Source organism: Pezoporus wallicus, unplaced genomic scaffold, assembly GCF_028554395.1.
Source record: "Pezoporus wallicus isolate ANWC-B61680 ecotype Strahan unplaced genomic scaffold, APGP_CSIRO_Pwel_v1 contig_6217, whole genome shotgun sequence".
Taxonomy (NCBI): Eukaryota; Metazoa; Chordata; class Aves; order Psittaciformes; family Psittacidae; genus Pezoporus; species Pezoporus wallicus.
The window spans coordinates 1,736,580-1,754,051 of NW_026637336.1; the positions used below are offsets into that span (position 1 = coordinate 1,736,580).

Below are 17,472 nucleotides of genomic sequence, written 5' to 3' on the forward strand. Positions count from 1 at the left end.
CAGCACAGTAGAACAAGCTCAGGTTCAACACCCAGTGTAGTTTCATGGGAATGAATTGTTCAGATAAATTGGGTAGAGCATAGTATCCTAATGTGCTCAGTGGGAAGAGGCACCGCTGCCTGGGTTTGATTGGATTGTGTGCAATCTGGGGAGGAATTAGATTGGTTTAGATTGACCCCTCTGGGATGGGCACTGAGGAGGAGGCTGCTGGCACTCAGCTGATTTTCAGGTTTATTTATTGCAGCAATCCAGCTGCTGGTGTACCTGAGAGCAGAGCCTGTGCCGCTGCAGTGCACTTCATGCTCTGGAGCACCCCTTTGCTGAGCTCAAATGAGAAAGCATTGATCTGCCACAAACCAGGCTGCACACCCCAGCAGCCGGCTGGGGCTTTGGCTTCTCCCCCTGGTATCCAAATACCCAGGCAGGCTTCCCTGTGTGTTCAGCGGCTCCCTGGAAAGGGTTTGTGAAGGCACCCATGCTCTCCAAGGCAAGTTCTGCCCTTGGGCCCTGCCAGCTCTACAAGTCCCCTGTTTGGCTCCCTGCAGGAGGAGGTTCCCCAGATGGGCTCAGAGGACCACCACAGGTCTCACCACCTTCACCTCTGGATGCCAGCGTGTCGCTGGGTTGAGTGACAGCAAGCAAATCTGCATGCAGGAGCCAAAGCCCACGTGGCAAAAGCTTTTCTGGCCAGCAAGGCTAGCCAAGCATCACTGTCTGCAAAGCTGGTGCCACCCCCTCCACCTCTGATGCTTGACTCCTGGACATGTTTCAAAGCAAAGTGGGAAAAGTTTGGGGTCCAAAGGGACTGTGCCTTGGCCCTTGTAGCATCTTCCCTTGTTTGCCTTTGCAGGAATACGTTGACATGTAGTGACATGTGATCATTTATATGTAAGGACATGCAGTGATAGGACAAGGGGGAATGGCTTCAAGCTCAATGGAAGGTCAGACATGAAGAAGAACCTCTTCCCTGTGAGGGTGCTGAGGCGCTGGCACAGGGTGCCCAGAGAAGCTGTGGCTGCCCCATCCCTGGCAGTGTTCAAGGCCAGGTTGGACACAGGGGCTTGGAGCAAGCTGCTCTAGTGGAAGGGGTCAGGATTGGAGCTGGAGGAGCTTTGAGGTCCCTTCAACCCAAACCAGGCTGGGGTTCTGTGATGTGACATCCCAGGGGTGCCTGCACAAGGGTGAATCGTGGGAGCTGAGCTGGTGTTACCAGCACGATGAGGGGGTGCCTGTCCTCACAGCCCTCGCTGAAAGCCAGCCTGATGCTGACACTGGGAGAAGAGGGTTATTACTCAGTACTACGAGCGGTGAGAGGAAACGTTCAGCCTATTACACTCTGGGACACCTTCCCAGAAAGCATTTCCTTGCAGTAATTACAGCACTGATGCCGTAAGCCCCAGCAGTGGCTCCCCTTTGCAGTGCTGGAGATGAATGGAGCAGAGCATCAGCAAAGCTCCCCGCCGCTCAGTTTGGCCATAGCCTCTTAACTCAGAAGCCTGTTCACCGGGGGCACTGTGTGCTCCTCAGCCTGACGTGGCCACACACAGCAGGATGTCAGCCCAAAGCTCGCCGTGGTCACTGCTGGAACTCCAGGGATGCTGCCGCAGCTGAGTCACCCAGAAGGGACCGATCGCTGCTCGGGTTGGGCTGGGAATCAGTCAGCGGGTGCTGAGCAGTTGTGTTGGGCATCATGGCTGGTCAGTGTTTGTTTTGCTTTCCCCTTTTAGTTTTATGTTCTCTCCCCTTATTTCCTTTATCATTATTATTAGTAGTATCATATTGTACTTTAGTTATTAAGCTGTTCTTATATCAACCTGTGGGGTTTACACTCCTTTCTCTCCCCATCCTGCTCAAGGAAGGGGGAAGCTGAGCGAGTGGCTGCTGGTGCTGAGCTACCATCTGGGTTAAACCATGACAGTGCCGAATGTACCAGAGGGGAAGAGGAGAAAATCTGGGGAGTTATAACTGATAAGAGTGGGATTTGCTGGGGAAGACAGTGATAAATCCTTCGCTGAGATGGGGCAAGGTCACCTCTTTGCTCCCTCAAGTAGGGTAGTTCCTCCTCATCCACCTTTCATCCTTTTTCCAAGGCTGATGCTTTCCTACCTCATATCTGCCCTGCTTTTGGGGTGTGTAAGTTGAGCTCTGTTTTGTTTCCTCTGCATTTGCTTGGGGGGTAACTTGCACTGAGTTTCTCCTCCCAAAGCTGCACAGATTGCAGCGGTTCCTATGGGATGGGGAGATGCGGTAGAGGCAGGACTTGCTGATTGCTGAACTGTAAATTTGAGCTGGAAAATGTGGCTGTACTGTAAAATTCAGGACACCATCTGTTTCATTGCTTGCTTGCAGTAACATTTGTACTTGATAATTAAAATGTCACACACATTTTTAGCCAGAATAATCCGTGGAGGAGCAGAGCTGTGTCTCCTGAAAATCATTCAGGAGATGCTCACGGATAGGAGCGATGATGTTTTGAAGCATCTCTCGATGCTCATAGGAAAGTTTTGCTTCTTTTTAGAATCATTTCTGATTCTGAGGAGGAGGATACAGTGATGGAGCAATGGGCAACTTCGGAAGGAGCTGTGAATCTCAGAGAATAACCCTGGATATAATGTGGTTAATTTTGCTTTAGGTTGGTCATGCTGGGGCTGGGCTCGTGGTGCCTCTCCTGGATTCCTTATGGCAGTGGTAGGTTAGCTTTGGCTTGAAATCCATAAACACATACTGTGTCCTAGCTGATACCTGTGCTGAATGCGTCGTCACTCACCCCCAGGAAAGCATCCGATGAGGTTTTGGCAGCTCAGTCTCTGGTTCCCAGGCACACCACATGCTTGGACTGTGTAAATGGTCCTCCAAGCACAATGCAACGGACGCATCCCTGCATGGGTTCAGGGTTGTGTAAGAGGCAAAAGTGTCATTTTCCGTAAGTGTGGCTTTTCAAGGACATCAACCTAACAAATTCAGAGTGAGTAACACGTGCTTTTGCTGAATGTGTGAGGAGGCACTATGGGACATGGGAAACGGGAGGTTTGGCCTCTCTTTAATGCTTGCAAAGCCTGGCTTGCTTACCTGATATAAACCCCCTCCCAGCTGAGTTTTGACACAACGAATGCATCTACAGGGTTTTATTAGGAATGCTCTGTGCTATTCCAGGAGCACTTTCAATCCAGTTATGTCAACTGCGTGCGAATGAGGTTTTTAAGGCCCTGGTCTGCTGGGAGACATTTGAAGCTCGCCGCTTTACGGCGCATCAGTGTGTGCCATCAGTCAAGATTAAAGATGAGGTCTGTGGAGGAGCTGCAGTGAGCACTTGAGAAACTTCAGTGAGTGCTTTCCGAGCTGTCTCCTGCCCTAAATCAAACATTTAAGGGCATCCCCCATCCATGCAGACCTTCTTGTACATGAGAGCTCGAGGTGCGTCGTGACAGGGCCGGGTCCTGTGCTTCTGCCAGGAGACCGCGTTGTGGTGTGGGAGGGAGGGTTTGAAATACTCGGATTGTCTGCTCTGGAATTGCAGTTTTGTTCCCTGGAGTAGAAAAGTGAGTTTAAATCATGAGCGCCACGAGCCTCAGTGATGATTACGGGAATGTTTGCGAGTGACTTAATCAGTAGAGTTTGTCTGAGTGGCCCATTTTAATATTATTGCACTGATTAAGTTTTCTTAGCTAATGTGTTTCATTTCCAATTCAATTAAACGAGAATCCCCTACCATTACATGATATTACTGAAGTGCCCTGGTGGGGCCGGAGCACACTTGGTGTTTTCAATTGATACAGATTTCTTCATTATACAGTCTCATGGTGCTGAATGAAATCAATGAAAGCTTGAAATTAAAATTGCACCAAGTTGCAGCTGTAAATATGGTGCCTGCTCCTCGGTCCCTCTTTCAGCAGTCGCTGAGAAGGTTTTAGTATCAGTTCATTCACTGCATCTCAAAGACGTTTTCAACAGATGCTGCCTCCCTTTGACAAACTCTTAGAAAGCCTGGGAAGAATCTTCCTCGGCTTTCTGTGTGCCCAATGACTGTGATAAGCAAAATAGAAGTTGCATTAATGTGCCTTTTTTGTATGCTGTATATCCTCGCTTTAGCTTCTGAAAGCACTTTTGTGCAGCCTATCGTGGGATATATTAACCTGCATATGGGAGATTATCTGCAGAAAGCTTGTGAAGGAATTAACATCACATGTTTTCATGTGAGCCAAACCTCCTCCTTTTATGTATTACGGAAGAGAACTGAGTGAGCTCTGATATAGTAACAAGTGATTTTATAAAGACCTCTCTGGAGTGAATTCCATGATGCAGAGCCCTTGGAGGTGATCATCTGCTTTCTCCAGCGCCGACGTGGGATGTTCAATGGAACACACTTTCTTCTGTGAAGGAGCTGGGAGGGGTGTTCCTGCAGTTCAAGCAGCCATTAGGAACCTGCAAGGAGTGCTCAGGAAACGCAGTAAATCACATCTCCTAAACACGCATTCCTGCCTTCATACAACAGACAGATGTGTGTGTGTCACGCAGAGCCAGGAGCCCTCTGCACCCCTGTGCTTCTACCTCCTGGTAACAACAAAACCCGCGGGTGAAGTGCACAGGGTTCAGCAATCTGCTTCTTGTGCACGCTGCGGGTGGCTGCTGGTCCCCAGCCCCGGGGGCATGGGATGGGGCAGGGTCGGTGCAGCAGCCCCAGCCTCACGTTTCTGTCCCATGCTGCTCCCCATGGCCGTGCAGCAGCTCGTGCCCTCTGCTCATGTGCTGTCTGAAGGATTGGGTTCATTGCATTATTGCATTGCATTATTAAAGCGTTTTCAGCTGGTCAGAGGTACGTGGCTCAGCTCATTTAAGACATAGCTAAAATATACATGGGTAGAAGGAGAAAGCTTTTTTCTTTAATCCTAAATATATGGGTTTTATAAACAAGACCCTGTTTTTTTAATTTTATACATATATATATAAAATAAATATTTTAGCATAGTTATTCTGGCTCCGTAAGTGCAATGAAAATGTTAGCCTTGGCATATCAATCGTGCTTTACAGATGACTGTAATTTCCTGAATGTCAAAACTCCAAATTTTTCTACTAAGCAAACTTTTCAGTGGCAAAATAGATTGCCTCTATAATACATCACTGTGTGCAGGGAAAAATGAAATCTTTATGTACTGTATTATGAATCAATGAGGCATTAAGATTCTTGGAAGGGTGAGTGGACTCTGGAAAATGAAAAACTGCCACTATTCCCTCTCTGTAAACCTCTGCTTATGGAGTGTAGGCTTTGCAAACCTCTGTCTTCTCTGCCACAGAAGTATCAGTTACAAGTTGAAACCAATTCCTGCAATGGCGTTTAGCTAGGGTAAATACTGTTGTAAATATCTGATGTATAGCAACATCCTGTGGTTATTCACCAGCTCTTCTGCAGTGGCCTCCTTTGAGCTCTGGGAGGTCTGCCCTGCTTTGTAATGAATCCGCCAGAGCTCTGCAAAAGGGGAGGTGCTGTCCCGTGCCAAGGACGGAGACGCTTCATGGACCCCCAGCCTGGTTTGGGTTGGAAGGGACCTCAAAGCTCCTCCAGCTCCAGCCTCTGCCTCGGGCAGGGACCCCTTCCACTGGAGCAGCTTGCTCCAAGCCCCTGTGTCCAACCTGGCCTTGAACACTGCCAGGGATGGGGCAGCCACAGCTTCTCTGGGCACCCTGTGCCAGCGCCTCAGCACCCTCCCAGGGAAGAGCTTCTGCCTAAGAGCTCAGCTCAGTCTCCCCTCGGGCAGGTTCAAGCCATTCCCCTTGGCCTGTCCCTACATCCCTTGGCCAAAGCCCCTCTCCAGGTTTCCTGGAGGCCCTTTAGGCACTGGAGGACTGTTAATAGGGTCTCCCCTGAGACCTTAGAGCAGTCTTGCTAGGGGATAATTGCCCTTTAGCAGGAAAAGCACTTTTCAAAGCCATTACCTTGCATGCTGCTGAGGCCAGCATCACAAATCCAGCATCAGCTCATTATCTAGCAGTATGGAAACCTAATGTGCTCCTATGCTTCTCTGCCACCTTCTGTCTCCTGCCCTTGGCTTTTACCTCCCGTGTGCAGCTCATTCGCTACCCTCCATCCGGTTACCTCTATCACGTAGTTATCCCAATGAGGTGGGAAGCTTTGCTGCTCTGGGTAGGTTATGGTGGGCGATAGATGGTTCCAAAGGGCACTTCAGTCCTATTCCCAGCAGGCTGGGTGGGTGGGAGGGATGGGTCTGGGCCCCTCTGCCCAGCGCTGCCATCCCTTCCCATCCCAGACTCCCGGCTGGAGGCGGCGGACTGGGGACTGAGTCACTTCTGTTTGCTGAGTCTAAAAACGGAAACTTGCTTCTCTTTTTATGCACCACTAAAAAAAACAACCCAGTAAGTAGAAAGGGCACTGTTCTGCTGAATTGGTTTTGAGCAGGAGCATCCTGCAGAGAGCTTAATAATACAGGCAATTATGAAATTAATGCCACTCTGGCGAAGCTGCAGGGCAGCTTTCCCCTCTGCAGGCACTGCTGTGGACAATTAGTTTGGGGGTGAGGGTGGCTGGGAGCATCTGCCTGTGTGAGGCTGCAGGGTTGGTACTTGTTCAAAGCCTTGTTTTCATCATCTTTGTGTGCATGTGCCCTGCTTGCACATACATGCACATGTACCTCGAGCTGCAGAACCGCAGTGTTACCATCCTCTGTGCCTGAGAAACGCTGCTTTCTTTGCACATCTCTCCTATTTGATTGTTTCATGGGCAATGATGGGCTGGGGAAATTGCCATTCTTGAACAATCCAGCTCCTTTTTATAGGTTCCTCTGGCACTTTTCTCCTGCTGCCGTTACTATGGGTAGGCTGCTGGCTTCCTACCCCCACCATTAGTGTTTCTAGACAAAACATCTCTGTGATTCATTGGGTGCTGATAGAAGTGAAAACATAATGATTACTTAGAGGAAATGTAAATTTACGTTTGCCAACGACTTTAATTCACAGTTCTGAAATGCTTCTCTCCTCCCAGGCCCTTGTATGGAGCTAATGCATGACTTCGATGAGACATTAGGCAGAAGCTGTTCCCTGTGAGGGTGCTGAGGCGCTGGCACAGGGTGCCCAGAGAAGCTGTGGCTGCCCCATCCCTGGCAGTGTTCAAGGGCAGGTTGGACACAGGGGCTTGGAGCAAGCTGCTCTAGTGGAAGGGGTCCCTGCCCGTGGCAGGGGGAAGCCCATGGGTGATGCGTCTCAGCTGCTGCTGGTGCCATACACATCACTGCTGCGAAGCATCTGGGGCCGATCTGGAGGAGATGCAAGCACTCGATTCCCAGCACTGCATCACCAAGCTTGCCAAATATTTTGGCCTCATCTCTGTGAGCTGTGCTGCGGGAGCAGCTCTCGGCAGGGAAGCTGTATTCCCGTTTCAGGGGGGTTTCCAAGCGTGCAGGGTTGAGGCTGGAGAGGCTGCCCCAGGATGCTCACCCCTGTCCTTTTAATTGTGTCTCTAGGTGACAAAGTTCATTAAGAATCAGGGTGAGTCACAGGATTTAAATGAGCGCTTTGCCCCTCTCTGAGCCATCTCCAAACAGATGCCTGCCTCCAGCAAATGAGGCAGCAGGGGTGTTTCTCTTGGAGGAACAATTTGTGGTATTAGAAAATCGTAGTCTCAGTGGGCCACTCATGATGGGCTTTAACCTCAGCTACTGGGAGCGGAGCCTCCCAGCACCCAGTGCGGTGCAGGTGAGTTTGACTTCTCGTAGGGATGCGGTGGGCACGATGGATCGGCAGGGAGAACCCTCTGCCGGAGGTTAAAACCCATGGGCAGCTTCGGAGCCGTGCACAGAGGGGTTCGAAGAGCAGAGCAAGGAATGTGATTCGTGCCCTCCGTGTTCCCGACCTCCCATGATTGTCCATGACTTTGCTGTCAAATTACACAGAGCAGGGACGTTCCGTGAGCAGTGTGGGGTGCAGGAGGAATGCAGGAGCCTGCCTGCAGCAGAGGTTCGGTTCAGTGCTGGAGTGGTGCAGGAGGAAGGGATGAGATCCAGGACACGGGCACGGGCCCGCTGTGTAGGGAGAGCTTCCTGTGGTCGATGAGCTGTGTGGGAGAAGTCCCAAAAACCCCATTGATTGCTCAGCTTTTAAAAGAACGACTCTTGACTGCTCCTTTATGAGTGCCCTGCCCGTGGCAGGGGGTTAGAAATCAATGATCTTAAGGTCCTTTCTAACCAACCCATTCTATGATTCTAAATGAACCCAGTGGGGTTTTATTCAGTGGCATGAGTGGTTTATGGGCAGGGTGGGAAGGACACAGCCTTGGAACACAAGGAGGTCCTTGTGCTGCTCGCTGGTTCTGGTGCCTTGTTTCTGGTGCTGAAGCACCAACCCTGTGATTACTTTTCTGGTTTTCATAGCTCCATCCTTAATCCTTTGCATCGCATGCAGAATCTCTGCTGCAGGCATGTAGTTCCTTTGGTTGGCTCTTCTGCTGGATGTGGTACACATCTGACCTGTGCCTTTGCTCCTGCCCCCTCGGAGAGAACTTTCCTTTCCAAATGTCCATCTTCACCGGGAGCATAACTTGGTTTCACAGTTGATGTAATGCAATTGTCCTGTTAACGTACCACAGACTCCATGGGACTGGGGGGAAAGAAATCCCCCAGAATAGGAAACATTCCCCCATCTCCACCCAAAGAGATGGGCACACTTGTGTAAAATTGCCTCCCATTCACTGCTCAAGCTTGTCTGTGACACTGGACCGTGCTAGCCAGGCTTGCTATCTGGATGGGCTTCACCTAGATACAAGCCAGCTGAATGGGTAGCCTTAACTTTGCTGTGTGAGGGGGACTGCCCCAGTATGTTCCTGGGGGTCACATCCCTGTGTTTTCCCAAAGCTTTGGTTTGGGGATGGAGGTTGGGATGTTCTGGTGGCTGCGGTGCTCCTGTGCTGTAGGATTCTCACCCCCTGTAGCCTCAAAAGCCCTTCTTGCTAGAGCTCATTTCTCAGTAGGGATGGGAAGAGGTCCCTCGGTCCCTCACCTCCTGATCCATACGCTAATGGATGTGATGGTGAGAGGATGCTCAGCTGTCAGCTCCTTACCTCATAGCTCCATCAAGCCAGGCTCAGGTTTCCAGGCTGAAGGCATGGCAGGGTCTGACCTCCAGCCTCTGTCCCCCAGCAGGGATCAATACTGCTCAGCCTCAGCATCAGCGGGAGCTGAAGCCAGCCCCAGCTGTGGTGTTCAAGGGAATGGTACCTGTTTGAGCCCCACAGCCGGTGCTTGGAGCCCCTCCATTGGGGTTAAAGTGCTCTGGGAGCACACACAAGAGTTAAGCCACCAGACAAGAGTTTCCTGCTGAGCCCGTTGCCACTGGCATGCAGCCCATGGCTCTCAGGCCTGGGGGATTGCTCAGAGAAGCTGTGGCTGCCCCATCCCTGGCTGTGTTCAAGGTTGTTGCTGCTTTGCAGTCCTGCTTTGCACAGCTGGGGCAGTTGGGTTGGGATGAGATGTGTTCTTACCTTGAGAGGTTCTCACCCATTCTGGTGCCTAAGCAAAGTCGCCCCTTCTTCACCTCATTTCAGCACCCTATGGGCCTCCTGAGCACCCATGTGGGTAGCTGCGCATCCTTTCCCAGCTCTGAAGTCTCTGTCTTTGTGCTGCCATGCCCTGGGGTTTCACACTGCCTCCCTTCGACTTCACGTTATATATATTTCGTTTTCTTTAATGTTACTGGTTTAGAAGCTTGCTACAAGGATGCTTTTAGAAAGAAATCATTAAACTCGAAGAAAAGCTTCTGATTCATGCCCTGTGCTGGGCGGGGGCTGGGGCTGGCATGGATGCCCTGTGTGACCACAGAATTACCCTTCAAAGCGAGCAGATGGCTCAGGGTCAATAAACCCCTCAGAGAAATGCACAAAGGACTTTGAGGTTCCAGTTTGCTTCATGGGTTCTCTATGGGCTGAGCAGGAGGGAGAGAAGGGACCTCTCTGGGCTGGGGCACTGGGCAGGGGAAAGCAGGTCCGGCCGCTGACAGCCGCACATTTCTTGGTCCCTTTCAACAAAAACCATCTTAGAATCGTAGAATAGTCAGTGTTGGAAAGGACCTCAAGATCATCCAGTTCCAACCCCCCTGCCATGGGCAGGGACACCTCACACTAAACCATCTCACCCAAGGTTTCATCCAACCTGGCCTTGAACACTGCCAGGGATGGAGCATTCACAACCTCTCTGGGCAACCCATTCCAGTGCCTCACCACCCTAACAGGAAAGATATATCCTATCTAAACTTCCCCTGTTTCAGTTTGAACCCGTTACCCCTTGTTCTATCACTACAGTATCTTATCTTAGCAAAAGTCATCTCATGGCCAAATGTCAGGCAGGGGCCTTGTGCTGGACCTCCCATGTGAGGTCTGTGGATGCTGCCATGGGGCAGCACCGCTTGTGCAGGAGGAAGAGGGTAGAGCATCTTTATGACCACATTGGGTATGGAATGCCCTGGGACCAGCTGTGGGGCGCTCACGTGGCAGCAGCACCACCCCAGAGGTGGTGCCTGTACTGGGTGAGCCAGAGGGAGCTGGGTGAAACGTGGCCTTCCTGGTGGTGCTGGTGGGCCAGGTGGATGCAGCATGAGGCCTGGCATCGCCACAGCTATGGGGAGGCCAGGGACCTCTCTCCTCTCTCCATCCCGGGCTTGTAGCACATCACCCTGCCTGTCCCTGCCATTTCCCTTCTCCCACCCATGGGTAGAAGCATCAAAGCATGAAGAGAGCGCAGCTTTCACACCCCAGCAGATGATGTGAACCATTAGTTTGGTGTTTATCTGAGGGGAGCTTCTGGCTTTTCCCGAGCTCCCCAGCGGTAATGGGTCGTGCACAGATAATTCACAGCTCCAGCAACGCTCTGGCTTCAACCTTGCAGCGAGGCGATAAATGGAGCGGGTGATGCAGCAGCATGGGAGGATGCAGCGTGGGGAGCAGGCTCTGCGCTGTGGGACTCTTTGGTTCACACCTTCCTCGGGGAATAGCTGCGCACAGGGAGATACCAAAGCAAGTGATTGTCACACCAGCTGGCATGGCTCCAGGGTCAGCCTGCTTTCCGAGCTGCCCCCGAGCTCCTTTTGTTCTCTGCTTCACAGGCATCGAGCTCGACTTTATTGGAGAACCCGTGTTTCTGGTAAGTGCAGCTCTTTAAGTTGGAGGGATGATTCACAGTCAAGTTTGAGTGCTACCTGCAAACATGTTGTTTCAGGCTCTGAAGCACTAGCTTAAGGAATGGGCAAGAGCTCAACACCCCCTTGTTAAGACAGCAGAAAGAACAAGCTGTTAGGTACAGAGCTAAAAATAATTGCAAAGCTTTGAGTCTTCCTCCCAGTTGCAGCAGGAGGATGCTCTAAGTGCTGATGGCCGAATCCATCGCTGGCACAACTCTGACTGGATGATGCACTAAAGCTCTGGTGACTTTCTGAAGCTTAATTCAGATACCCACGGAGTAATGTGGCTGCTTTCCTGGAGCCACCCTGGTTTCTAGCTTGGATGAGAGTGTCTTGGGGCAAATCCAGAAGGTGGTGTTCCCAAAACAATGGTATGGTGTTCCCAAATGGCATGGTATAAATCACAGCCGCAGGCCTGTTTGCAGGGAGCCATGCTCCAGCCAGTCTGAATCTGGGTTCCATCTAGACTGAGGCATCCCATACGCATCTCTGCTCATGGCCTGGCTTCCTGAGTGTGGGGTGCTGGGGTGGGCCCAGACACCTCCGTGCTCACTGCAGGGTCCAGTGAGCATCTTTACTCAGGCTCCTCCGTCTCGACCGCAGCTTTCTTCCCTGGCAGGCTCTGATGGAGATATCTGCCTGGCTGAGGCCGCCGGCCACCTGGGGTGATGGTGATCCATTACTACGCAGCTCCTTCTGCCAGCACACAAGTTTTTAGTCATCCTTTAGTTTTTACAGCAGCAGCCAAGGGAGGCGCTTTGTCACTGCCTGTGACCAGTGCACAAAGGCACAGTGGCTGAAGAGTTTGAGCTATAATAAAATGCTCACTGTATCGATCTTGGCTCAGGATTTGTTTCCCTTCTTGCGTTAACTCCCCATTGATTTCTGTGGTGACCTTAGAGCACACGGTCTGGTTGGCCTTCTCCCTCAGCCGGGAGCGTTCCCATGCCTGCATCCCACTTCCCTCCCAGCCTCACCCAACTGCTGATGGGCCAGGTTGTACCAGGTGCTCTGGGGTAAGCAAAGCTTTGCTTTTGCCTCCTTGGTTTTCAGAGGTTTGTTGATACCTGTTAGTTGCTGTAGTTAGTACAGGGGTTGGTGCTGTATGGCATTAACTTGTTATAGCTTGAGGGTTGGGTCATTATTTTAGTGGAGAATCCCAATAAACTGGATCCAGGGGTGAGGAGTCCTGGCAGGAGTTCAAGAAGGGGCTTGGGTTTGCCCTGGAGATGCTCTGTTTCCCCATGTTGGGGGCCCCAACGAGGCTGTGTCGTTGCTGCATCGAAAGAGCCTGCTGCACAAGCATGACCGGGGACAGCAACTGGTTGGGGTGATGGTGCTTGTGGAAAGTCCTTTCCCTTTGCCAGGCTGGGTTCTCCAACACTGCTGCGATGAGGCAAAGATGAGCAGTGTGAGGTTGGCAGCTGCCAATTGTACGTATGATGTGAAAGCGAGCTTTGTCCTTGCTCCCTCTCAACTCCAGCTCTCAATGTGAAATCATTTAGTGGCACTTATGGGGAAAAGAACCTTCCTGTGGGTCATGGTGGGGCTTTGGCCCCCGTTTCCTGTATGGATCTGTGGCCAAAGCCCTTGGAGCCAGGCGGATGCAGTGGCAGCAGTGCCTGGGTGAGCGCAGGGACAAGGATAGTGCTGACTGCAGTATCCAAGCTCTCCAAGCAGGAGGAGCCGTTGTGTCCGGCTGCTGACACTGTACTGAGCTCCTTAGCTTTGTTTGGTCTTGCAAGTTTATTGTACTTTCTACTTGCTTAATTATTTATGAGCTTGGATGCTCTAAATGGGAAGAGGAATGGCCGCTCTCCAGCCTTCCTTTCTCCTGTGCTGCTGGATGCATTTGGTGCTTGTGATTCTCCTTTTAGTCCACCCAGAGACAATTTTCTGTAGCACATTGACATCTAGTGGCTTTTCTGCTAAAGGAAACGAGAGGGAACAAAAGCCTGGCTGCAGGGTGCCTGGTTGTGATGCCACTTGGGAAAGCAAATGAATGTCCCTTCTCCTCCTTACGCAGCACCAAGGACGTGGCATTACCACTCTGGGGGCTCGGGGCTCCTGAGGTCCTCATCCCAGAGGATTGGCCTTCCCTGGCAGGACAATTTGCTTATTGAGCTACTTTAGATTCTGTGTACTTAAGCAGATGGCTGGTATCCTGCCATCATTATATCCAGCATCATTGCTGAGGTCATGGTCATATTAAAGGAGGTGCAGAAATGATGCTCAGTGGGTATGGCTTTAGTCCCACCCAGTGGTGGACAACACAGTGTTTGATGGTGGATATTAACATGCCACACAGAGGGATCTCTTAATGCTGTAAGGTTGAGCTTGCAGCTTTCCCAGCTGCAATGCCTGATGGGCTTCCCTGCAGCAGCAAGGGCCATTTTTCTGTTGCACCAAAAGCCAGCACCTCCCTTTGAAATGTTTTCTCTAACAAAATGCCGTAACACATCCCTTAATATCCTGTTAGTCGCTAATCTCTCCTCTCTCATTGATGCAGTCCCTGTGTCAGGTGAAGGCAGGCAGGTAAAATGGGATTTTCCAGGGCTTTTCCAAGACCCTCATTTCAGTGCAAGAGGGCTGGGGCTTTGGGGCACATCCTATTTCTCTGGCCTGCAAAAGGAAATGTCTTGTAGGAAATGTCTTCCTCCTGGGTGTAAGTGCTGCTCTGGGGCTTGTGCTACTGAGACCCACGGCTGCTCGCTGGAGCATGAGCAGCCTTTTGCAGACTGCATAAACTTGTCAGCGCAGCTCTGTTGTACAAGGAGAATAAAGAGGCAGAGCTGTTCCATGCCCTGCTTGTGCTGGGGCTTATATCCTGGGAGAGATGTGGATCATTTTCCCAAGGTCTGGGCAGAGCATCAGTTGAGGCATAGGCAGGAGCATGGGCAGCCCAGCATGGAGCTGGTTCATCTCCCTCAAGTTCTGTTCTGTAGAGGCAAAGCCCCTTAAGCAGGCACAGATGTGTGCAGGTAGGTAAGCCCCTTCCCACTCCCCCCAGGCAGTTTGTTCTGCCATCCTTCCCCCTGCAGCGGTGAGCACACTGCAGCAGGGCTCCTGCAAGCCTCTTGAGTGCATCTCCAGGTTTCTATTGATTCTGAATGTTAATGCCCTGTGTGCTGGAGCCACATGGGAATAACGGCTCTGCTTTCCTCTCCCCACGGCAGGAATTTCTACTACATCACCATCCTGCGTGACCCCGTCTCCCGCTACCTGAGCGAGTGGCGCCACGTCCAGCGAGGAGCCACGTGGAAGGCATCCCTGCACGTGTGCGACGGCCGGTCCCCCACCACCGAGGAGCTGCCCAGCTGCTACACGGGGGACGACTGGTCGGGCTGCTCCCTGCAGGAGTTCATGGATTGCCCTTACAACCTCGCCAACAACCGCCAGGTCCGCATGCTCTCCGACCTCAGCCTGGTGGGGTGCTACAACCTGTCTGTGATGCCCGAGGAGCAGAGAAACAAGGTTCTGCTGGACAGTGCCAAGGAGAACCTGAAGCGCATGGCCTTCTTCGGCCTGACGGAGTTTCAGCGCAAGACTCAGTATCTCTTTGAGAAGACTTTCAACATGAACTTCATCTCGCCGTTCACGCAGTACAATAGCACAAGGGCCTCCAGCGTGGAGATAGACGAGCAGACTCAGCGGCGCATCGAGGCTCTCAATTTTTTAGACATGGAGTTGTACGACTATGCAAAAGACCTGTTTTTGCAGCGGTACCAGTACATGCGGCAGAAGGAGCACCAGGAAGCGCGGCGGAAACGCCAGGAGCAGCGCAAGATCCTGCGGGCCAAGCAAGCGCTCCTGAGGGAGCAGGGCGAGAACAGCTCCAGCACTGACTACATTGGGAACGTGGAGCGGTGGCGGCGGTAGTTGGGGGGCACGCGCCAGGCACTGGAAATGAAGCAGAGCCCGCCCCAGCCCGCATATGGGACAGGACCCAGTGACGCTTCTCGAGGGTTTGAAGCAAAAAAGAAGGTTAAAAACGTTGCCTTTGCAGTTGCCTTTTTGTTGTACTGTATGTGGAACACTTAACCTTAGTGTGTGACTGAACTGTCCTTTTTAGGTTTCGGTGGCAGGAGCCAAGCAGGCTCATCGGAAATGGTCGCTTGGACGTTTATTTAAAAGAAAAGGGAATAAAAAGAAAATCCTGACGTGAGTTCTGGGTACAAAATGGGATGCTGGAAAATGTGTGTGATGCTCGGCTGAAATCTCTCTGGAAAGCAAACTCATTTCCTAATAGCGAGCATTTAGCATACTCTCACAATACAGTATATGAGCAAAAGCTGTTCCCTTTGATTTTATCTTCATTTTCTTTGAATAATGTGCTTTCAAGGGCACCGACTGCTTCTCGTATTTACCAAGTTAATGAATGGACAGTGAAGGGGACAATAATGGTCTAGAGAAAATACTGACTAGTTTTCTGTATAATATTGGCTTTTAAAAGGAATAGAAGTAATTTCTCTAGTTATATAAATCTTGGAAATTTTAAACTTTTTCTACCTACTGCTGTTTAGAGTTTTAAGCTTGGTCTATCTCATATTAATACTAATGAAGACATACATGCTTTTCGGAACTCAATGCCAATGTTAAAGACACTGTTCCCAGCGGCTTTCAGGCCAGTTTGATTTTAACCATTCTGGAAAAGTTACAGCATATTTTCATGTTCGTTTCATAAAGCCTCTTCCAAATTCGAACCCTATGGCAGTGTCTCATTTTAAGTCTTTCTTACCCATTAGAATGCATAATGCTGAATTTCTCGTTCCTTAATAATTGGTGGTATAAGCTAGATGGAATTATGTTGCAGCTATTTGTGTAGTGTCTCTAAAAAGTCATAAACCTCTCCAATCCCAGCAATATTCCGAAGAGAATTGCTCAATGAGGGAAGTAGATTTACACTTGAATTAGGATTTACTTCCAGTAAATCTTTGCTACACCGGATAAGAACAGGGCTTTTTCTTTTTTTCCCTACGCTCTTAAGCCCTTCTTAGCGATGAGAGGCGGGTGATGACTAAAAATGATGGAAACCAGTTTTACCATAGCCATAATTAGACAGGGTGAGAAGGTTGCACGGGGGATGCAGCAGCTTCCTACCCCTGAGCAGGCTTTGCCTGGGGCACAGGGTGCAGAGCTGGAGGTGGACCTGCAGCCCTTCAGCCTCACCAAGACAGAGCGGGAGAGGAGAAGGGGCCGGAGGTATGAGGGGCTCCTATAAATCTCTATGCAAAAAAACACAAGGAGGAAAACCTCTATGAGGCTTGTGCTCTGCATTCAGCAAGTTCAGACGTTCTGTAGTAGCCTGCAATGCTCCTCAGCTTGGCACTAACTGGCAATCTCGGTGTGGGCACATGGGGATGGAGACACCCCAGCTCCTTATCCCGACGCACATGATGCTTACAAGGCTCACTTGCACTATTGCCTTTTGCCTGTAATATCCTATACACCAAGAGGAATGGGGGAGGCATAAAATGAGGCAGAAGGCTTTAAAAACACCTTCATGGCTCCACGGCTCAGTTATCTGGCAGTGGTTTCATATGTGATGTTCTGTTGTGACCTGGGAGGCAGCGATGCTGCCGGGGGCAAGCGATGAGTAAAGCAGCAGCAAACCAATACCCTGCGTTAGCAGCTTGGAAAAGAGAAATAACTTCATGTACAGCAATTTCTATTTAGTTTTTTTCTTAGGTGAGAACTGCAGTTGCCAATATGATGTCTGGGTTGTACTTTGGTTTTCAAAGGGGGGAAACAAATCGCTGTTCAAACGGAAAGGCACTGCTGTAAACAGGATGAACAAGCTGGAGGGCCTGTTGCAGAAGGTGCATTTTGGTTTTATGCTGTGGTGTGCATGGTTTACAGAGACTAGTTGCATTTTCTTTGTGTATACTGTTTATTGTATATAGGGGATGTATGAATATAAGGATACCATTTTGTCAGAACCATATCAGATTCTACTGATTTCCACTGTAGACGCTGTCTTATTGTGTAGATTTGCAGGCCAATCCACTGACTTTGATTGTGTAATTTAACAATAGAACTGATAAATAAAATTTAACTACAGACTCGTGATTTTCATGTGATTATTTCCTTATCTGACAACACAGAATCCTAGAACCAACCAGGTTGGAAAAGCCCTTTCAGCTCATCCAGTCCCACCGTTCCCAGCACTGCTAAGGCCACCCCTAACCCATGGCACTGAGGCCTCGTCTCCACGGGGTGTGAACACTTGCAGGGATGGTGACTGCAGCCCTGCCCTGGGCAGCCTGTTCCAATGCCTGAGCACCCTCTGGGGCAGGA

General features: G+C 50.6%; 1 protein-coding gene across 1 annotated transcript in view; it reads left to right on the plus strand.

The window, feature by feature from the left end:
* The window catches only part of HS6ST2 (heparan sulfate 6-O-sulfotransferase 2), a 120,330-nt gene extending 103,093 nt beyond the window's left edge, over nt 1-17,237 (plus strand). Inside the window, exon 2 of the mRNA XM_057404904.1 lies at nt 14,352-17,237. Coding sequence (XP_057260887.1) covers nt 14,352-15,054 — 703 coding nt within the window. The 3' untranslated portion in view covers nt 15,055-17,237. The remainder of the gene's footprint in view (nt 1-14,351) is intronic.
* Nucleotides 17,238-17,472: the final 235 nt, after the last annotated feature.